Source organism: Mytilus californianus, unplaced genomic scaffold (assembly GCF_021869535.1).
Source record: "Mytilus californianus isolate M0D057914Y unplaced genomic scaffold, xbMytCali1.0.p SCAF_8, whole genome shotgun sequence".
NCBI lineage: Eukaryota > Metazoa > Mollusca > Bivalvia > Mytilida > Mytilidae > Mytilus > Mytilus californianus.
The window spans coordinates 91,263,663-91,287,603 of NW_026262734.1; the positions used below are offsets into that span (position 1 = coordinate 91,263,663).

At 32.1% G+C, this 23,941-nt stretch overlaps 1 protein-coding gene across 4 annotated transcripts; it reads left to right on the forward strand.

Moving 5' to 3' along the window:
* Positions 1-491: 491 nt before the first annotated feature.
* LOC127712575 (potassium voltage-gated channel subfamily C member 3-like) lies at positions 492-22,657 on the forward strand. 4 transcript variants are annotated; one of them, XM_052219081.1, is made up of 3 exons: positions 507-1,226; positions 4,988-5,393; positions 21,951-22,657. In XM_052219081.1, exons 1-3 carry the CDS (start codon positions 771-773, stop codon positions 22,349-22,351), a joined length of 1,263 nt encoding a protein of 420 aa, XP_052075041.1. In that variant the 5' UTR covers positions 507-770; the 3' UTR covers positions 22,352-22,657. The 4 variants fall into 4 exon arrangements, 3 of the variants coding, with proteins under 3 accessions (XP_052075040.1, XP_052075041.1, XP_052075039.1); XM_052219080.1 differs by lacking the exon at positions 21,951-22,657 and having other exon boundaries at positions 492-1,226; positions 4,988-8,948; XM_052219079.1 differs by lacking the exon at positions 4,988-5,393 and having other exon boundaries at positions 21,545-22,657.
* The last annotated feature ends 1,284 nt before the right edge of the window (positions 22,658-23,941 follow it).

Consider the following 23,941-nt stretch of genomic DNA (forward strand, 5'->3'; position numbering starts at 1 on the left):
TGAAGGTTAGACCTCGATATAAAGTTTGTAAGTATATACAAATTCTCGGAACAAAAACTAGAAAAATATGGACTTGCAAAATCTACCTTTACGTTAAGCATTTGAAATCCCACTACAATAATAAATAAATATTCCTTTATTTAAAACACGATTAAATCGATGTTTGTGATCACATAATGTGTAAACTAATTACTAACAGGATATTCAAGACAAAGAAAAAAGTATAAAATATTGATTAAAATTGTTAGAAGGAATATGTTTAGGACATTAGTTGATTGAAATACATGGTTGTCTGGTAGTAATTTAATGCATTGCTATAAACAACATTTCACTACAAGCTGAATAATTGATACTAAAATGGAAATTTTAATTTTGATGTAGAGATATCAGAAGTCATATCATATTGTAATTGCGTTTAAATTCGAATTTTTATTGAATGTCACTATAAATATGTTACAATAACACAGAATTTGATACGAAATATTAAAATTTATTGGTAATTTTGATACTGAAATGAGTAGAAAATATAATTCATCAGAATAGATGATCATTTGAGAGACTCGGATATTTTTATTTGGCGACATTTGTGTGTCTAACTGTTCTGATGCTGCATGTGGTTATATAATCAGCGCTTACAGGAAACTTTATGAACGGACTATTTTTATTTTCAAATTGAGGACATCTAAAAATATTAGCGTCAATAATTTCCGTTCATTATTTACACTCTTATATATATGTACAATTTATAAACCGGAGAAAAGGTACCGAGGATGTTTGAAAAAGTAATAATAAATGTAGGTGGACAAACGTTTGTAACTAAAACGAGCACTCTTCAACGATACCCGGACACAAAATTAGCGAACATCTCTGAAACCTGCGAACATTTTGATAAAACTACTGAAGTGTACTACTTTGATAGGAATCCATTGATATTCCAGTCCGTACTAGACTATTATCGAACAGGAAAACTTCATTTCCTTTCCAACATCTGCGTAGAGCAAATTCGTGATGAGCTTCAGTTTTGGGAAATATCAACCACTGATCTCGGCCCATGTTGTTGGAAATATTTCTATACCGTTGATAGTGACTTGAGGACATGCAGGGTTATCGACACATACTTTTTCCAGAGACAGTGTTTTCATTACAGTTCGAAAAGCTCTCTTACAAATGTCAAAAGCAGAATTTTGAATGTACTGGAAAATCCAAGGTCATCAAAATTTGCATTAGTAAGTTTTTACTGTAGCAGAATAATAAAGTTAAATTCTGGGATGAATTAAAAAAAAAAAAAAACAACCAGAAACTGGAAGCTTTGGTCGATGTTGTAATTTAATGTATATAAAATACTACTATTTGTAGTTTTCAAGTATTTTGTTGGGCTACCCATATAAAGTTATTTTTCTCTCTCCAAGGACGCAAAACTTATCGGTCGATAACATCAACAAAGATTGTCTACAAGTCAGATCAAAAGTCCGACATTATCTACATATAAAGATAAAAGGAAGTGGTATGATTGCCAATGAGACAACTCTCCACCAGAGACCATTTAAATAACAAAGAAGTTTTCAAGTATAGGTCACCTTCCGGCTTTCAACCATGAGCACCACCCATATCGCATAATCAGCTATACAAGACACGTTTACTGTGGATCTGAATATTGTGTTACTAATATCTTGTCCGTTATTTTTTTTTACATAAAAGTTAATTTACAAAAGGGGCTTTGAAATTCAGTGTTCTTAATTTTGAATTACTATGAAAACAAAACAAAAAGTGTACAGGTCGCTGTATAAGTAATGTAAAAACTCCCATATCACCATGATAGCAAAACAAAGATCTCATAGTTAAAGAGTATGAGTTGAACTTCGTATTCATATTTGAATATTTGAAAAAAATATCATGCTGTTTACCAAAAAAAATCTTGGATAAAAACTTATGAAACAGCTAAGGGAAAAACAATCTGAACTAATATTGACTGAACGAAATATAAACGTGTGAAACTGAATTATATATTATGAAGTTGTATTAAAATGGCAAGATAACTTGACTTGTGTATCGAGTATAAACTTCCTTATTGTGTATATTTGTTATTTCCTGTAAGAACTTTTTAACTTCCTATTCCTAATTTTTTTCTAAATGTTTTAAACAAGTGTTAAAACATGTAGTTTTGTTTACTTAAAACTGTATTATGGTAAAGTGATCTCAATTTCAGTACAAAATAGGTTTGAAAAACATGTTGCCAGGCTCCAACCAAAAATAAATCATCAATATTTGTTTATTTTGTTACTTGTAAGTTGAGCTTTTAAATATAAGAAGTCTGAAAAGTATGATTACTTATCAATTTAAAATTTTGATTTATCACATTTGCTTTATAATTAAAGCTGTAGATATTTCTTATTGCATGATAGGTTAAGTACAACTTGTCAATTTTGTACAGTCGATAATATTCTCTTATTTAATTTTTCAACAAGTGTTTGTTCCTTATCCAGTACCTTCATAGATTATGATTCTTTTTTGTTTAATAACATGAATAATTCAATAAAAGTCTAGATATAAGTAGTGAAAACAACACCACCGAAGCTAATGTTACTGCACCTGATGCACATTTTCACAATTAATGTCTCTTCATTGATGCATGAGGTCCAAATATGTGAATATCCAAAACCTAATACAAACGTTGCAGAGCTGATTAAACAAAAACAAAAAGCACCTAAAGTATAGCCAAATCCGGACAAATAATTGGATTTTTCATGGGTAAAATAAATCCTCTTTTTAATATGATTAAAGGATTAAAAACTTTTATAACAGCAAATGTTTATCAAACAAGGTCCGCATTTTCATGACAGTACTGGCTACTGAGCTAGTGATATTCTCAGGTTGCAAAATAATTACTGTTTGTATACACGTCCATACAATGCTTCTGTGTACTTTTACAAGTTAAAGAATTGTTTGCTATGTCACTCTGGAATACATGGCAATTTAAAAAAAAAATAGAAAAGAAGAACCCAATAAAATGCCATCAGCCGAAAAAGGCACAACATCATTCCAAAGAAGAAAGAAGAATAGTAAAAGAGTTCACTAAACACTACACAGAAAACGAAAGATTGAACCACACGAACCCAACAGATGTTGTTGCCGTTTACTACCAACATCCGTATCTTCTAATTAGTTTGAAACACTACATAACAAATGGTTTGCATGGTGGTATGAACGGTGAAAGCATCTGCGAACTAGTAACATTGTAATACCGCTCTGACGTTTCTGTGAAATCGACTGTCCTAAAAATGTATTAAATAATGCGGTAAAATCTTCTTTTGGTAAAAAATAAACCGTCGTTGCAATATTGTATACTCCTATGCTGTACCACAGTAGATAGTATACATCGGATAATAAAACAATAATCATTCAAACTTTCAGTTATACTTGTTGTTTGTTACAAGATTAGAAACGGTTTGTTCTAACTGTAATTGCATGCAAATGGGTCTTTTGGAGCAAAGCGCTTTTAATATTCTAGTTCCTTTTCGAAATATGAACTTCAATTGATATCTTTAAAATTCAATCATTTAAAATTTAAAAAAAAACCTTTAAGAGTATATGAATGTGTATATTCCTGCTTAATGACTTTACCTAAATGTCGCGTTATCTTTTTATACCCCACGCAACGAGTTGCGGAGGGTATAATGTTTTTGACCCGTCCGTCCGTCAGTCCGTCCGTCCGTCCGTCCGTCCGTCAGTCCGTCAGTCCGTCAGTCCGTTAGTCCTGTTTCTTCGCAACTCCTCTCAAACCACACAACAGAATTTCATGAAACCTTTTCAGATAATAAGGACATACTACGTAGATGTGCATATCGACAGGAAATTACGATTCAATTTTTTTTCCAGGAGTTACGCCCCTTTGAACTTATTTGCCCAATATACTACTGCAACCTTTTGTCATCGCAACTCAACAAACTACCCAACAGAATTTCATGAAACAATTTCAGATAATAAGGACATACTACGTAGATGTGCATATCGACAGGAAATTACGATTCAATTTTTTTTCCAGGAGTTACGCCCCTCTGAACTTATTTGCCCAATATACTACTGCAACCTTTTGTCATCGCAACGAGTTGCGGAGGGTATAATGTTTTTGACCCGTCCGTCCGTCCGTCTGTCCGTCAGTCCGTCCGTCCGTCCGTCAGTCCGTCAGTCCGTCAGTCCGTCAGTCCGTCAGTCCGTCAGTCCGTCAGTCCGTTAGTCCTGTTTCTTCGCAACTCCTCTCAAACCACACAACAGAATTTCACGAAACCTTTTTAGATAATAAGGACATACCATGTAGTTGTGCATATCGACAGGAAATTACGATTCAATTCTTTTTTCTAGGAGTTACGCTCCTTTGAACTTATTTACTTTAATGTACTACTGCAACAGTTTGTCATCGCAACTCCTCTCAAACCACACCACAGAATTTCATGAAACTTTGTAGATAATAAGGACATATTATGTAGATGTGCTTATCGACAGGAAATTACGATTCAATTTTTTTTCTAGGAGTTGCACCCCTTTGAACTTATTTGCTTTAATGTACTACTGCAACAGTTTGTCATCGCAACTTCTCTGAAACCACACCACAGAATTTCATGAAACCTTTTTAGATAATAAGAACATACTATGTAGATGTGCATATCGACAGGAAATTACGATTCAATTTTTTTTCTAGGAGTTACGCCCCTTTGAACTTATTTGCTTCAATGTACTTCTGCAACAGTTTGTCATCGCAACTCCTCTGAAACCACACAACAGAATTTCATGAAACTTTGTAGATAATAAGGACATACTATATAGATGTGCATATTGACAGGAAATTATGATTCAATTTTTGTTTCTTACACTTATTTTATTTCTCCAATGACAATGTGGGGACGTGGGGTATGTGAGCGCGCTCACTAAGGTTCTTTATTTTTATTATCTTTGTCATTATTATAATTATCATTATCGTTATTTTTTTTAGGTATGGCAGATATTTTACCTGAGTGTTGTGTGCCTTGCCATTCTTGTATCAGTAATACAATCGTTTGAATTAACGGAAAAGAATATGAAGGAAATTAAAAACGTGAAATCAGAAGAAGATGTCAAAGAACGTCTAACAGATCACGATAATTGGATTGGCGTTGTAACGCATGTTTGCAACGTTATTTTCACATTAGAAACGTCGTTACGTTTTGCAACCTGTCCATGTAAATTAGATTTTTTTCGAAGTTTTTTAAACATTGTTGATATCATGTCTGTATTTGGATATTTTGCACACGTTATAGTATGTGCCTTTCCTGATTCGAGTGAATCCTTCTTCATTTTCTCGTATGCTTTGGTAATATTACGCGGTTTCAGATTTTTCCGTCTTGAGCGTTTCATAGAAGGTTTACGCATAATGCTTCTGTCGATAAAACAAAGTAAGAAGATGTTGTTTTTACTTGTTTTGATTTTGCTTATTTCATCCATTATTTTTGGGATCACTATGCACCTTCTTGAAATGGATGGAGATTTTACTGATCCAACCAGCAGTTTCTATTGGGCTATCATCACCATGACAACAATCGGTTACGGGGATATTTACCCAAAAACAAAATGTGGACAGATTTTAGCATCAGTTTGCGCAACCTTTGGCTTGTTTCTTTTGAGCATGCCCATAGCAGTTGTTGCCAACACTTTCACCGACTTATACAAAAGATATTGTGAACATCAATGTCATGAACTTCGCCAAAATAAACGCACCTGGTGTAAAAATGACACAACAGAATTGATCCCGATCAAATACTGATGCAGAATGAAAATTTTTAGATGAAACTACTTGTTTTGTTTTATTTTAGAAATTGTTTCGTTATTACTTTAAACACTTAGATCACTCAAACTGCAACTATTTTTCTATTTTTTTTTAATCTATGGATAGTCTGTCTAGATTAGCTTTCAAGATTTAAGAAAAGATCACAGCGAGTTCATTGATCTTCGATGATCTATTTGGAAAAGGAGATATTTTTGACAACCAAAATCTTTCATAGTAGACATTTCTTCGTTCGCGAAGAGAAAAGATGTTACACTATTTTTAGGATTGTAACTACTATTTATATGTTTTTGATTCCGAACAATACTACATGTCGTTATTGTGTTTATGCGAACAGAGTCAAGCGTTTTTGACTTTCTTCATATTTGTTCTTTGGCGTAGCGAATGAATGTAATTCTGTAACATCGAGTCGGGCGCACGTATATCGGTATCTCATATTGCATTTAAATGTTGTCAGATGTAAAGACAATAAGCCGAAGATTGCGCAATACTTCAACATAGAAATCATTAGAGCGAATAAAGGAGGGTGTGAATGGGGGTTTACAGAATAGAGAATAATGGGCAAAAAATATAAAGAATACAGAATAATTAGCATATAGTATAAAGAATAGAAAAAAAAAACTGCCTAAAATTTAAAGAATACAGAAATGGAGGACCACCCCCTTCCCCATCCAGACCCTCATAAAATAACAAGAGCATAACATGCATAACATTTATTATCATACCTCACTATGTTTTTCTGTATGAATTCAAATATACGGATAAAATGATTATTTTTCTTAGGAACAGTAAACTTTTCCACGAACTTTGTTATACTTCGTGTGTTTCTGGTTTTGACGTTCAGCTACTTCGACATTAGAGATAACGTTTTATCAGACGCAATAGCTGATACAGATTTGTATCTCTCTCAAAAGGGTTTACATTTTTCTTAGATAGTGCGGTATAATATAACAGTTGTCTTACAGTTATTTCAGGATGTAGCCATTTTACGCTTCCCTCGACACAAACTATGTCCTTTCGCAGGGCATTGGGAAATAGTCTGTGTTTTGGAAAAAAAGAAAATAGTAATATCCCTCATTACTGTTGAATAAATGTATACCAATCGACATACGGCACCCATCGCCACACAGGCAACTGACTGAAATGATTTTATTTTAATTGTTATGTTTTTTACTATACAAATCGTCATTTTATTTATCTTATTATGTAATGTATTTTTAATGGCGCTTAATTTGCTGACAGGCTCACAATATATTGCCTTAATCATATTTATTTCTGTTTCTTTTTAAAATAAAAGACGAAGAAAGGAAACTGTTTTTAAATAATTAAAATGTTGTTATGTCAAATCATGTAAATAAAGGCGATATTAATCTATCGTCTCATCAGACAGGTGACTATGCACAGAAACCGATGTTAGTATTTCGGTTTTAGTGTATGACGGATTTTTAACATTCTAGTTCACAAAGTAAACAGTTCAGAGGTTGACATGTCACCCTACCCGGACATATCATTCTGACTTCGAGCCGACATGTCTTTGCTCTTACTCCTAAATGCCAATTTTCAAGTCTTTGGTTTGACCCAGCCGAGTAATATTTCTTGTAAGTCATCAATAAGTCTCGTTGAGGTTAGATACAATATAAATACTTTCGACTTTTCTGCACTCTAAAATTACAATTCAATATTCAGGAGGCACGCTCGAACTACTGTAAGAAGTTGAAAAGAGTGGGTAAAATAAGGATACTAGATGATTGTCCTATACAGGTATGCAAAATTCACACTTAAGGAAGAAGATTCCTTTTTACAATAAAAAACATTAAAAAGTTGTAAAATGAAATAATTGAAATTATTCATCTGAGGATGGTGAAATATCTTATCAATTTCCCATTTCTTAGATGTAGTAACATACCCTCTGCTCCGTCATATGGTGTGTACATATCTCAATTGATACGTTATTCTCGTGCATGTTCACACTATACTGACTTCATATACAGGAGTGTGCTCCTTACGCAGAAACTGCTCCAACAGAGTTATGAGGAGGAAAGATTAAAAATGACACTCCGTAAATTTTATGGACACCATCACGAATTGGTTGATCTATACGATGTATCTGTGTCTAAACTAACTTTTGACATTTTTACCACGTCTTAGATTGTGGTTTAACATCTATGTCGTCTGTCTGCTAAGTACCGAACGTGACCTTATCCCGAATATGACTGTTATACCGAGAGTGAATTTACATTGCAATACGACGTGTCTCGGTATTTTGTACATCCAACATTCATGTTTTTATTTTTTGAAGTTTTTGTTATGGTTTCGGTTGAATAATGTGTTATGTCGTATCGTTTGCTGTCCAAATAATTATAAAATTGCCCTACAATACCATCATTGTCATATTCCCGAATATGACTGTTATACTGAATGTGAATTTACATTGCTGTGCGGCGTGTCTCGGTGTTTTGTACATCCAACAATAATAAATTTATTTTGTTGTTTCTGTTATGGTTTAGGTTAGATAATCTGTTATGTCTTATCGTTTGTAGTCAAAATAATTATAAAATTGCCTTTCAATATCATTATTGTCATGAAAATTGTTTGGACCAATATTGTGAAAATAATTGTATAAAGTTCCAGATTGCATGTTTGTTACGTAAGCGCGTCACTGTTTTTGATATCCTGTGGTGTTTTTCGTTGATGGAGTATATGTTCGTTGTTGTTCTGTGGTTTGTATGTTGTGTCGACTATTATTTATTTGTTTGTGCGTTTCTCTGTAATGAATGTTCTTGTGTGTGTTTGTGCTGTATTTCTGTCACGTAGTGTTTAGCGATATTTTTTAACATTGTCAAGAAGCGGGAGGTTTGGCATGCCAAGAAACCAGGTTCAACCCACCATTTTTTTCTTAAAATGTCCTGTACCAAGTTTGTTTTTGTTGCACTTCGGTGTTCCTGTTGTTTATTTGTTTTCCTCTTATAGTTGATGTGTTTCCCTCGATTTTGATTTGTAACCCGGATTTGTTTTCTCTAAATCGATTTATGACTTTTTAACACCGGTACACTATTGTTGCCTTTATTTAGGGTATTAAAACAGTGCATTCCTATTATTTTTTTTGTTTTATGTTTATTTTATTTTTGTTTGTGTCAAAAAAAAAAGAAAAGTAAAATCACAAAAATACTGAACTCCGAGAATTCAATCGGAAAGTCCCTAATCACATGGCAAAATCAAATGACAAAACACATCAAACGAATGGACAACAACTGTCATATTCCTGACTTGGTACAGGCATTTTCAAATGTAGAAAATGGTGGATTGAACCTGGTTTTATAGCGCTAAACCTCTCACTTGTACGACTTTTTGGAACATTGTAAAGGTATATTGTATGATTACATTATAAGATTTGTAATAAACTTAATGCATTCTATTATTTTTTCTATTAATGCATTTTACATTAACACAGGATTGAAAAATACAATATTAAACCAGTTTTCTCAAAAGAATCTTCGTGAACGAAGATAAAATTTACTATAACTCGATATGAAATGAATCGGGATATTTTATTGGTAGCATTTGATCAATTTACATACCCTTTATTCTTCCATTGTATATTGAGGTTTCTAGTATTTCCGATATTTTCAATATTTGGTTTCGAGGACCACTGGTGTTAATAATTATCAAATGTACCAGGCTTATAACTTAATACGCCAGACGCGCGTTTCGTCTACATAAGACTGATCAGTGACGCTCAGATCGAAATAGTTAAAAGCCAAACAAGTATAAAGTTGAAGAGCATTGAGGACCCAAAATTCCAAAAAGTGTTAAATGATATCTTATAATATAAATCCGTAACGCTTTAAGAATGAAAAGTTGATAACATTCAGGAAAAGATGCAAACTAAACGTAATATAGCTTTGAAGATCTTGTAATCAATATATAATTTGTTATATATATATTCAAGGAATTTCATAGTGGATCAGCACTTCAAGTTAAACGTATTGTTTGCAATGTTCATATGGAAATTGGGTTTGTTGTAAAAATCAACATGTTGGAATCAAAAGAATAAACATAGCTGAGTAAATATGTCCTAGGATCGGTAATATAAAAAAAAATCGCATAGGATCTTTATCTACATATAGAGAGATTTGACGCCATATTCCTTAAAGCGTAGAGATTATATTAAATGAGAAAAAAAAAAAACATGATGGTATGTGCATGTTGCTGTTGGAAAAGTTAATTGAAATATAACCAATACGATGCAAATGTATACATGTATACATTTAAGCGCTTGAAACACGTATCCCAAGTCATACCAACAGACGTGTGCATTAGTATTACTAGACAGTGATAACCTTTAACATCTTTAACGATATTACAGTTATACCTTTTTAATTCTCATACTGAACATTTTATCAATTGAAGAATATTTGCTGGTAAAATTTAAATAAAATCCTCATAAATGACGTCCTTTTCAATGGATGTGTATAATTATATGGAAAAATAAAGATATTCCGTGTTTGTTTTCTGGATTCAGTTAAACATTTTTGCATGGATAAACTGTTTTCATATGAAATTTTTTTTTCAGTTGTATCATGAAACATATAAAAATGAAAATAATTTCAAACTATTAAATCAATAGTGTTATTTTTTTTTTCTACAAAGTTTTTAAAAATAGGAAATCGCTGGAATGATTTGATAAATGCATACACACAGATATGCTTGATACACTAAAAATTAATAGGGAAAAGTTAAAACATTTTTGGCGAACATCCTTGAATTCGAACACTTAATTTTTTTAATTCAATGCAATGATAGCAAGGTTATTGACAGTGACGTTCTTTATTATAAACCATGTCAAATTTACTGTATCTATATTATCGTTAATGTAGAAAATTCTCTCTGAAACGTTCACTTAGCAAATGTACTCATCATGCTCATAGATAGTGTGCCTTAAAACTATAATTGATAGAAAATAATGTTAAAACAGTTAAACATATTTGTGAAAAGAGTGTTAAAAGAACTAAAATAAATTAAAAAAAAAAGGATAAATAAATGAAAAGATGACTTGTTCAATGATCTTTTTTTCGAATATTTTTTTATCATTTCATATTAACTCAAGAAATAGTTTATCAAATTTTGTTTAAACAAGACTTTGAATCCGCCATTCCAATCGAGATATTGAAAACACTACACTTTGATAATAAAATCAATTGTAACATATGACGTGCTTCTATAGCTAATTAAGTTTACGCTCTTTGATGCAGTAGCTAACGCTTCAGTTGTTATAATTGTGAAAATCTCAAGAACAGTGAATCAGTGGAAGTAGTATAGTTCAACACTTTTCCACAATAATAAAAGAAATATTGCCAAGGTACTGATAACTTTACATTAATTTAAAAAGCTTTTTATTTCTATCAACAAAAACAGTACAAACTGAATAAACATACAGTCTGTTATGTTTCTTGTCATCTAAATCAGGAAATACAATTTAAAATAAACGTTTTTAAGATATTTAAATATTGTCAATCGTGATAATTTGGCGGTTTTCACACACAAAAAAAAAAAAAACTCCAGCAACGTGTACATTGTGTTTTGTCACATTTTGGCACTTTGAATCTACTGTACCACATAATTTAGTTTTCCAATAATGGAATTCAATGTTCAATTAGTTTAATTCAGTATATGAATAAATATTGTTTTGACACCACTTGAAATACAACAAAATAATCAGAAACAAACATCATTATGATAATAATTGAAAGAATAAATAAAAAAATCAGAGCATAATAATTGCCATAATTTGATATTCCCAGAGCACCTGATTACACGTCAAATTTGTGTTGGGTTCTTGTCGTTCAGACTTTAGTTTTCTATGTATAATTTTGTCGAATGGTTTGTCTTTTCGATGTCTTTCGTTTTCCACCATCAGTTCATCTTGTATTTCGGTGTGTTTAATTTCGGCACTATCACCAGAAGCAACAAATAAATCGAAATATGACTAGATGCAAAATATTTCAATTGACGTTATTAAAATTCAGATGATGAAATTGTTTTCTTGTTCCTTTCCTTCCCCTATAGATGATAGTATTGCATGGATGACAGCTTAACTAAGGAGTGGATTACAGCAAAAGTAGCTGCGATAAATCACTTTCCGGATAAAAGATGATTTTTTTTCGGCGGTACAATACTCAATTTAAGAAGTAGATATGTGGTACAGATATGCTCATGCTACTTATATGAAAATAAGGATTTGTGGTATGTTTGCCAATAAGACAACTGTCCACCAGGTACCAAATTCCGTGAATATACTTGGTTGCTATTTGGCAGTGTTTTTGAGTTATCAAGATCTGTCGCTTATGGGAGGGCAATCCCTAACCATTTTTTAAATTTGTGAATGGGGTCTCTTTTTGTACTGATGTTTTTCTTGGTGATTTTTCATTTAATTGTGAAGACCCAATTCCGTGTGCTTCTTTATTTTTCATTTAGAACATAAAGTGTTTCTTTCAATTGACAAGCTTAAGGCACATAACCTTTTATATCTAAAAGGGAACATGTCAATATTATGAATACCTCGGAAGCTCATTAATTCTTTGTCTCATATAGAGTTAATTGCCAGAATACTTTGCTATTTTATCTGCTTTGAAAAATATTATTTCGTCTGTTATTATATCTTCAGTAACCAGAAAAAATGCGTACTCAATTGAAAATTAAGTCATTACTAATATTAAACGAATAACGTTAATGGTTTTCGTCAAGTGCATTAAACCCATTCAGAAATGTTAACTGTAATATTATAGTAACTTTACGGCTTTGGACCTTCTGTACGGGGACATGACTTGAAATTCCGAACGGATGCGATGCCATCAGTTTTTGTTTAAATCAAATTAGATTTATATTTAGCTACACTATGGTGGTTTGTTCTTTGGGACATTGTGGTTGTATTTCTAAATCGTTAATAATTCAAGAAGATGCATCTGCTTGATAAAGTGCAGGTTCTATACCGATTTCAATGCTTTCTGAATAACATGAATCAGGCAAATATTATAGAATATGATCATTCCTACGTTTGAAGATACGAATTCATTTCCATAGTTAATCGATTAAAAATCATATACTGTAAATTCAGAAATTTTTGCGAGGTTTTTATTAATGCGAATAATGCAATTGAGTGAGTATCGCAATAATAAGAACTCGCTTTCTGATATCTGATATAATCTCGCATTTTTGTCCTTTCCACAAAAATTGCAATAATAATTGAACGCAATAATTTCTGAATTTAAAGTAGCATAAAAGGAGTACTTCTGAATCAAAATTCGACTTACACTGCATGCAAGTATGCAATAAAATATAATTTACAGTTTTAAAAGCATTTTTGTTACCACTTTATATTGAAAGACTTTAATAAGCAAACAAAAAAATTGTATACTGTAATTTGTATTACAGTTTGAACTCGGTTCCATTTTATTGGTTATAGAATCTATAGACTGCACATTTTCACGTATGTTTTTTAAACAGGCGATACCGTATAGATAATCGAAAGTAACATAGCATGACAAGTATTTTTAAACACTAACAACTGACAAAGGCTACTTACATCAGACCTATTACCATTTGTGTTTCTTTGGTAATCAGGTAATATTTCTTTCCAATAGTTGATGTAAATCAGAACATATCAGAATCATTTTACCAATGTACATTTTATAATTGCAAACAGCTTACATTTTTATATCTTCTTATGACATTTTAGATTACTCTTGGTCCACACGACATAGCGCAGAAAAGAGTCAAACCTTTAGATCTTATCCATGACTACAAACATTTAAACAACAGTAGTTTACCAATGTTCAAATCTCATAAATCGATTACGAAGACAAATCAAAGATACAAACAAATACTGAGGGAATCACATGAACACCCTATTGTGCGTGATTGGGTGCGTCGACAAGGTAGGCGTCTCCTGTAATGCATATGCATTATCCACCTTGGAAATCCACAGTACGTCTAAATTGCACAAGTGGAATACACACAATCGGTAAAATCAGAGATCAAACAACTATTTTGGCATATGAATATTTAAGACTGCAAAACTATACAAAGCAAGTTATTTATAATATATGCTGTTGTTAAGACATCTGTTGAATATTGAATTACATAAGATGCAGAGAGTAGTTCAGAGTTAACAAATCTATCTGTTTTACCTACAATTTCATGGACGAAGTGAAATAATCCAACTCGAAATATTTTCGAAATACTTGTATTTTTTCCGTAAATACCTTTTTTGTTAACAATGCAATATTTTATCACATATTGGTCAATTAATTCTTGTTGTGGTTACACAATTTCAATTTTTCATATTAACAGAATTGGAAATAAACCTCGTTTGATAGTCCTCTTTAAAATAAAAAGAAAAAGATTTAAAAGTTGCAATAAGAAATCATGCATGGAGGTAAACAGCATGACCAAAAGGAAAACGAGGTGTATATTACTTTTATAAGACATTGTCTGTCTGATTCGGTACATTTGGCACAAAGTTCGAAAACATAATGCTCTATTGCATTTGACAAAACTTGCCGAATTTGGTTCGTAATTGTCGATAATCAAAATGCTTCTGAGGCTTTAACTGTTTATAATTACTTTTGGTTTTGTTTGTTGATGAAAGTTTAATTGTATTTTTTCACCTTACCGGACAATGATGAACCACTGAGCCTAGCACCATATAGTATGTACAACAAAGAAAGACCACTTCTTATCTTAACCTTTAGCTGATCTTTTGATCCGTAACATAATTAATTTTACTACGTGTGTATACTAGAACGGAATATAACTAGCATTTTAATTTTCTTAGTACCCCGGTTGTTTGTTGGGGTATGCGTAGCTTAGTATTTTTGTAGTGTTTTGTATACAGTAGTCTTTTGTCGTTTTTTGTTTTTGTTTTTTTTTTTACCATGTATTTATCAGTCTCTATTCGATTTATAAATGATAATTTAATTGGTATCTTCCACCTGCATTTTTCTATCAACATGATCAAAATAATGGTCTATCTAGTTGATATAAGTGTATACTTTTCGTGTCTTAGTATATTTGGCTATACATTATGTCATTTTTGGGGTAATCAGCTCTTCAACGTTTGTAATAGGTTTTGGGTTTTCAGATAACTTAGCCTCGAGCATAACTGAAGAGATATTAATTTTCGAAATGTGCATATATATATATATATATATTTATTTATTTTCACAAACTGATCCACGCCTAAATAGATTGGATGCTGATTGTTGCTATTTTTAGACATTATATATATATAATCGCCATGGCAGTCAGCAGCGTTTAAGAACATCCGTTGTTCGACCTGCTAGTCAAATGCGTTTTGTTAAAATATACTTTTTCACTTTTTTGGTCTTTTGGAAAATGTTGTTTGTGCTGTATTTAGACCACTCTACCAAGAATTTTTTTTTTGCATGCACACGTATAAAAATTGCGGTTTTTATCCAACGCAATCATAGGTTTGAACGTTGTTTTCAATTTAGACTTGTTTATATTTTTTCGTTTGGGCTTGTATTATATTTGCCTTCGGGTTTATATGATCCGATCATCCTATTTTGACTCTTCAAAATTCAAGAGTCAATCCCAAATTGAGGTAAATTATATGGCCTTCCAAATACCGTTTCGATTCCTAACATCACTGAAGAGACATTAATTGTCGAAATCCGGATATGGTGTACAAATTTTTGCACCTCATGTTTGCGGTATACCATCTTTTCCGCAAGTTTATTGTTTTCTGTTTGGTATCTAATTAATAAATTAAGATCCATTTTTACATCTGGTGATCCGTTTATTTGGCAATCGCCATGGCAGTCAACAGGGTTTAAGAACATCCGTTGTTCGACCTGCTAGTCAAATGCGTTTTGTTAAAATATACTTTTTCACTTTTTTGGTCTTTTGGAAAATGTTGTTTGTGCTGTATTTAGACCACTCTACCAAGAATTTTTTTTTTGCATGCACACGTATAAAAATTGCGGTTTTTATCCAACGCAATCATAGGTTTGAACGTTGTTTTCAATTTAGACTTGTTTATATTTTTTCGTTTGGGCTTGTATTATATTTGCCTTCGGGTTTATATGATCCGTTCATCCTATTTTGACTCTTCAAAATTCAAGAGTCAATCCCAAATTGAGGTAAATTATATGGCCTTCCAAATACCGTTTCGATTCCTAACATCACTGAAGAGACATTAATTGTCGAAATCCGGATATGGTGTACAAATTTTTGCACCTCATGTTTGCGGTATACCATCTTTTCCGCAAGTTTATTGTTTTCTGTTTGGTATTTAATTAATAAATTAAGATCCATTTTTACATCTGGTGATCCGTTTATTTGGCAATCGCCATGGCAGTCAGCAGGGTTTAAGAACATCCGTTGTTCGACCTGCTAGTCAAATGCGTTTTGTTAAAATATACTTTTTCACTTTTTTTGGTCTTTTGGAAAATGTTGTTTGTGCTGTATTTAGACTATTCTACCAAGAATTTTTTTTTTGCATGCACACGTATAAAAATTGCGGTTTTTATCCAACGCAATCATAGGTTTGAACGTTGTTTTCAATTTAGACTTGTTTATATTTTTTCGTTTGGGCTTGTATTATATTTGCCTTCGGGTTTATATGATCCGTTCATCCTATTTTGACTCTTCAAAATTCAAGAGTAAATCCCAAATTGAGGTAAATTATATGGCCTTCCAAATACCGTTTCGATTCCTAACATCACTGAAGAGACATTAATTGTCGAAATCCGGATATGGTGTACAAATTTTTGCACCTCATGTTTGCGGTATACCATCTTTTCCGCAAGTTTATTGTTTTCTGTTTGGTATTTAATTAATAAATTAAGATCCATTTTTACATCTGGTGATCCGTTTATTTGGCAATCGCCATGGCAGTCAGCAGGGTTTAAGAACATCCGTTGTTCGACCTGCTAGTCAAATGCGTTTTGTTAAAATATACTTTTTCACTTTTTTGGTCTTTTGGAAAATGTTGTTTGTGCTGTATTTAGACCACTCTACCAAGAATTTTTTTTTTGCATGCACACGTATAAAAATTGCGGTTTTTATCCAACGCAATCATAGGTTTGAACGTTGTTTTCAATTTAGACTTGTTTATATCTATATATATATATTATATCAATGAGTGTTTTTATTAGATATAAATCAAGCTATTGATATCAACATTATTGAAATTGATATTCCAACTAAATCAAACGTGTTTATGCCAATATTCACGAAAGCTCGCCTGGTTTATTTCCTTTTTCTATATTTTTCTATTGATTTCAAAACATTGTGCATGCTAAAACATAATTATGTAACTTTGTCATGAAAAAATCCTCGGAAAAAATGAAAACTTATTGGGAATTTTAACACTTTCACGTTGCATATTGATATAGTGTTACAAAAAGGAAATGAAAACGTTTCATTCAAAGCATGATTGAACCGATTTATCTAATTTCTAAATGTGTTTTATCTGATAATCGGCAGGATGTAAAATATTGTTGGACGTTGCTAATGGAAATGTGTTCAAGACAGTTGATTAATAATACAAGAATGGCAAGTAGGAATGTACTGTATAACCATATATAACGTTTGGTCGCAGGAGAAAACATTCAAACAGAATATTTGATATAGAAATGGAAATTTTAATTTTGATATTGAGATATGAGAAATTATGATATAGATTAATTGCTTTTGAACCGATATTTGATTGTATTTTCATTTGTATAAACAACACGGAATATACAATTATTAAGATTAATTTGTATTCTAATACTGAAAAGAACAGATCACATAAATTCATATATATGATCATTGGACAGACCAAATTAATTGCACTTTGCAAAGTTTGTGAGTAAAACATTGTGTATGAAATCTCATTGTTGCATGTCGCTAAAAGTCAATGCTTAAAGAAAACTTGATATACAGCTTTTACGCAATTTAGAATTTGCCAGGCATCGGACAGTGTTATTATAAATAATTTTCTTTCATTGTTGACAATGTTTGATTGGACATTTCATTCTTAAAATACCTAAACATAAGCAAGGAAAGGAACATATTTGAAAAAGTAATAATAAATGTAGGTGGACAAACTTTTATAACTAAAAGGAGCACTCTTCATAGATATCCAGACACAAAGTTGGCGAACATCTCTGAAACCTGCGAACATTTTGATAAAACTACTGAAGTGTACTACTTTGACAGGAATCCATTGATATTCCAGTCGGTACTAGATTATTATCGAACTGGAAAACTTCATTTTCTTTCTAATATATGCGCAGAACAAATCCGCGAGGAGATTGAATTTTGGGAAATATCTACTGCTGATCTCGGCCCATGTTGTTGGAAATATTTCTATGCAGTTGATAGTGATTTGAAGACCTGCAATGTTATCGACACATACTTCTTCCATAAGAAGTGTTCGCTTTACAGTTCCAAAAGCTCTGTGACAAATGTCAAGAGTAGAATATGGAATTTACTGGAAAGTCCCGGGTCATCAAAAATTGCATTCGTAAGTTTTTCTGTTATAGAATAAAAAAGCTGAGATATTTCGGAATTTATAAAAACTAAAAACTTTTGTATATTTACGTCTGATATGTTATTATGATATTCTATGGCACTTCTTATATTAATCTCGAATCATTTACTTATGTGTGTTATATGAAGCTTGTCTCCGATAAAATACAAATTGAAAAGAATGATCTTTTATATATTGGCCAGTTGTCGTCCCGAAGCTCCCATATCAGCCCGAGACGAGTTGAGGTCTTATATCAGTTGAGGAATGATAACCAGGTCGATATGGAAAAGTGCGTGTATAAGTCTGGATATCATATTTTCCGATGAAAGATTCTCTATAAAATCTAAAACAAATTGAGAGAAATAGTCCATAATTATTTCATAAAAATGAATGGCAAACGTAGATATCAACAAATGCTTAAGAGAGAGGCGAAAAATGCGAAAGGGAAATTCAAACTCATAAGTCGAAAATAAACTGACAATGACATGGCAAAAAAGGAAAAGACCAAAAGACAAACAACAGTATACAAAACACAACATAGAAAACTAAAAACTAAGCAACACGAACCCAACCAAAAATCAGGGGTGATTTGAGGTGCTTCGGAAGTCCAGGAAGGGATAAATTATTCTTTGTACAAAACCCTTCTGATTTAAAGTCAAACAAAATGTCTCTCTGCATCTGACATCATCAAGATTCTTGATTTTTTACATTGACAACATAAGTGTTACTGTTTACATCAGAACTGTGATACTCTTCTTGTAGACTTGTTTTGTGCATAAATAAGACGGTTAGCTTCCTCGTTTGAATTGTTTTACATTTTGGGGCCTTTTATAGCTAAATAAACAATATAGGTTTTGCTCATTGTTGAAAACCGTACAATGACCTTTAGTTGCTTTCATCTACGTCATTTGGTATCTAGTTGATAGTTGTCTCATTGGCAATCATATCCCATATTCTTATTTTCATACCAGCTCTTGGTAAATAATTAAAAGTTTTGTGAATACTGGGGATTCATTATTTATCGTGGGATACATATTTTCGTGAATTTTATGGTTATAGGTAAACCAAGAATTTGAATGTACACATTTTTGAAAGGCTTGTATACAGTCTTTGGCAAATCTACGAAATCAAATATATCTAGAAATATAAGTTTTCCTTAATCCGCGAAAACTGGTATCCACAAAAATCAAAGAATCCACAATATGTAGACGCATTAATCCCGTTTAACTAGAAATTAAGGTAAACAACGATAGGTAAGTCTGCCTGATATCTTGACTTGACATAACAAGTTGATAATAACTCTTAACGAACAAAAAATGTTTTCAGCTGTCGACCTGTAAACTTTGCATTTCTATGAAGGAACATACCAAAAGCGATTGCATTTGGAGTATATACCTCCAAGAGAATAATATTATTTCAGAGCTTGCATTTCCTATCATAATTTCAATGATATCTGGTTGTTTCTTATTAGAAAAACATTGAACAAAGGGTTCCTAGAGGTACAGATAAAGTCATCCTTATACAAATTTAACGGACGCCATAATGATTTGGTTGACCGTTATGAAATATCTGTGTCGCGGAAAACTATGAATATGCTCCAATTTTCGTTGCCACAATCCCGTCCCCTTTTCCGCGATAGTAACATCAACTCATTAATTGTACATATCTCCGAATTTTTACAAAGCATGAGCAACATGACGGATGCAAAATATTATACAGGATTTGCTAGCCCTTCCGGAATACCTAAGATCTATCGGTTTATTGGTCGGAGTCGTATTACTCAGTTTTTTTATTATCTATGTAGTGTTTTGTTGGCTGTTGTTTGCCATTTTTTTTTTTTTGTCTTTGCTTTATTCGTGTTGTTTTCATTTTTTGTAATGGATGGTGTTGTTGGCTTCTTTTTGGCTTTTGAATTTTGATTGGCCCTTTGGCTTCCTTATCATCCTTGTCCATCATCATAAGCATTTTATTAGGTCTTTCTCTTTTTAGTGGAAAGACCTATTGTATTTGTTCTGATTATTATTATTTTCTTCCGCCAAATTTTGTTCTCGCGTAAAATTTTTGTTTCGCAAGATGTCGCTTAGATATTTCTTATATAGTATCATACAGTTTATGCGCTTTTTATTTTCACCCATTCTTAGCCGAACAATTTTCTTTGTAGGAGATATCTCCCCGAACACTCTTTTCCTTGTGACTGCATCTCCTCCGTAACCGTAAAAGAAAGCAACAAATTTATTTTATAAAATTGCTCGTTATATCCTTTGCATGATTTGTCCTATTTTGACCGAAGCGATATGAATATTCCATATGAGAGTTATTTCCCCTTATGCATTTAATATAAGTGATATGCATTTCTATCTTGTAAACCATTAGTGATAGAGACCTAGGATCTTTTGATTTGAGGTCCTTGATCCAAAAATAAGAAAATTAGGTCAAGGTCAGAGGTCAAGGTCATATTTTAAATTTAGATTTTGGCTTATTTTCAATTCTTTTCAAAAACCGTATAAGATATCGACAACATATTTTACTAAATTGTAAGTTGCGACATGTCGTAACACATAAATTTTGGTTAAAAGGGTACGCTAACATTAAATTGGAGTTTTCTCCCCTCGTTTATTAAAAGTTAAGCATATAGTGATATAACTCATTTACCATATATAATTAAGACCTATAGTCTTTTGATTTGAAGCCCTTGGTTTAAGACCTTGAAATTGAGTTCAAGGTCATAGGTAAAATTGACGTTCTAGATTTTGACCTTTGCTTTTACCTCATATGTATACATGATAAACCCATAGGACTTTTTGAATTACGTGGCAAGCCACTTGACTATGGAAAAGTCAACCGGAAGTGACCTGGTGTAAACCGGAAGTAGCTATTTTTTATACTTATTTAATGTAGAAGTATATTGAACCATATATTTTTGGAATCAGTATCAAGTAAACTATCAAATAAAACCGGAAGTGACATTTTTCAAACCGGAAGTAACAATTTATCTCCCTTATTTAGAAAAAATGTATAGAAACCATATATTTTAGGAATCAGTGTACAATAAGCTATCATTTGACGCTGGATATGATATTTCAAACTGAATTTTCATAGTTCTATATCAAAATTGATCTTTATGGGTGGAAAGACCTTCAATTGTTCTCTGCACAATTGGTTTTTAATTTTTATTATTATTCTAATTTCAGGTATGGCAGATATTTTACCTGTGTGTTGTGTGCATAGCCATATTAGTATCAATAATACAATCCTTTGGGTTGTCAAGAACGGAAATGAAGGGAGATTATAACGAGACATCAGAGGAAGGTATAACAAAACGTTTAAGTGACCACGACAACTGGATTGGCGTCGTTACTAATGTTTGCATCGTTATTTTTACATTAGAAACATCGTTACGTTTAGCAACCTGTCCGTGTAAATTTAATTTTTTTCTAAGTTTCTTAAACGTTGTTGATATTGTGTCCGTAGTTGGATGTTTTGCACATGTTATAGTAGATGCATTTCCTGATTCGAATGACGCATTTTTCACTATTACGTATGCTTTAGTCATTTTACAAGGATTCAGATTTTTCCGTTTGGAGCGTTTTATAGAAGGATTGCGAATAATGCTTCTGTCGATAAAACAAAGTAAAAAGATGCTTTGTTTGCTTAGTCTAATTTTACTTATTTCATCCATTATTTTTGGGATGACCATACATATTGTGGAAATGAATGGAGATTTCGCAGATGCGATCAATAGTTTTTATTGGGCTATAATCACCATGACAACAATAGGTTACGGAGATATTTACCCGAAAACAAAATGTGGGCAAATTATAGCATCGGTGTGCGCAACTTTCGGTTTGTTCCTGTTGAGCATGCCCATAGCAGTTGTTGCCAACAATTTCACCGACTTATACAAAAGATATTGCGAACATCAATGTCATCTTCATCAACAAAAGAAGTGCACCTGGGGTAGAAATAACAAAACAGAGTTGATTCCGATAAAAAACTGATGTAGAAGTCGAATTATAAGTTACACTTCGTGCTTATTCTTTTAGAAATTGCTTTTTGGTTACATAAAACATTTAAATTAGGAAAGTTTCAAATATTTAGAAATGATTTTATCTTATAAAAACTGTGCGAATAAATGGATATTTAAAAAGACAGTAAACTCTATCACATATCTTGCTATGACCATGATTGGTCTTAGATAATCTTGCTTCCACAATGTCATCATAGTCATTACTGTTTCTTTTGTTAACAGAAAAATAATGTATCGCCTTTTTAATTGGCAAATAAATAAAATTATGTTTTTCCTTTCGTACTGATTTATAGATATGGTTTCAGTGCAAGCTGTCTCAGTCTTTTGACTTTCTGTTGGATGTTTGTGTGCTAAGAACTTATCATGAATTAAAACCCTTTCCAATTGATCTCCACTGTTTGATCTTTTGTTGTGCTGTTACACCACTGTTGCAAGTTAGTTGTAAGATTGAGCATTTAGAACATGTTTTTACCCACAACAATTCTGTCAGTGCCTATCTTAAGTCAAGTACATGTAGTCCATTGGTTGTTATTGGTGTTCATTTCATGTTTTTAAGAATAAATCAGATCGATGTTTTTCTTTTTTGAACTGTTTTTCAGTTTGTCAGGCGGGGGCCTTTTTCTTTTTGACGAAACGGTAATGATTTTGATCATTGGTGAATGCCGTACTGGGACCTTTTGTTGTTTGAATTCCTATCTTTATATTACGTTGTGCAGAACATATCGTAATTAAGAACAAAAATGAACATAATAATGTTATAAAAAAACATGATAAGAATTAAACAACGCTTTGCACGAGCAGTAAGACGATCGCACTAGTGTTTGCATGAAGCAGAAACTGCTTATCGTTCAGGAACACAAAAGTTCAACCCGTTTTTTTTAGTTCGATTCATTATAGTAAATTTCTAGATTTACGTGTAGTTTGTATACTTTTTTAGTCGTCTTTTTACATTTAGCTCGGGTGTTTCACGTCTATCTTCGATTTATAGATTTTGAATGGTACCTTGGTATCTTGTCACTTTTTAATGTTTCGAATATATAAATTTGTACATTAAACTACATGTTTCTTCTTTAAAATATTTATTTTGATAAAGTAACAGACTCGAATATGCATAATGATACAACTGTAATCCAACGTGTAATAATGTTAAGTCTAATACAAACCTGACAAATTAATAGTCTGTCTAGAGTAGGTTCAAAGATCACTTTATTGCTATGACATATAATGGTATTAACATTGTTGATCTTATATGATATTGTTTGGAAAAAGAAGAATATTCTGACAGTTAAATGCCAGCATAGTAAAAAAATGTCCGTAAATGGAAAAGATATATTTTTCTTGGGGTTTTATGCATGTTAAATGACTAGATATATTTTCATTTCGTACTGACATATTTAATATGCTGTCTAGGAGATATATGTATATGTATTAACCATGAAAAACAAATGAAAATACTATAGATAAAAAATGTTCTGAAAAAAACATTAGCGCTGAAATGGGTGTCGCAGTAGAGCCAGAACTGTCCCCCTTTGGTTCAAGATGTTTGCTGTTTCGTCTTATT

What these genes read in the sequence shown, in the direction of transcription:
- LOC127712575 (XM_052219080.1), top strand. Translation starts at nt 771, where the DNA reads ATGTTTGAAAAAGTAATAATAAATGTAGGTGGACAAACGTTTGTAACT. An exon ending in GGTCATCAAAATTTGCATTA is followed by an intron (nt 1,227 to 4,987) that starts GTAAGTTTTTAC and finishes TATTTTTTTTAG; the next exon opens with GTATGGCAGATATTTTACCT.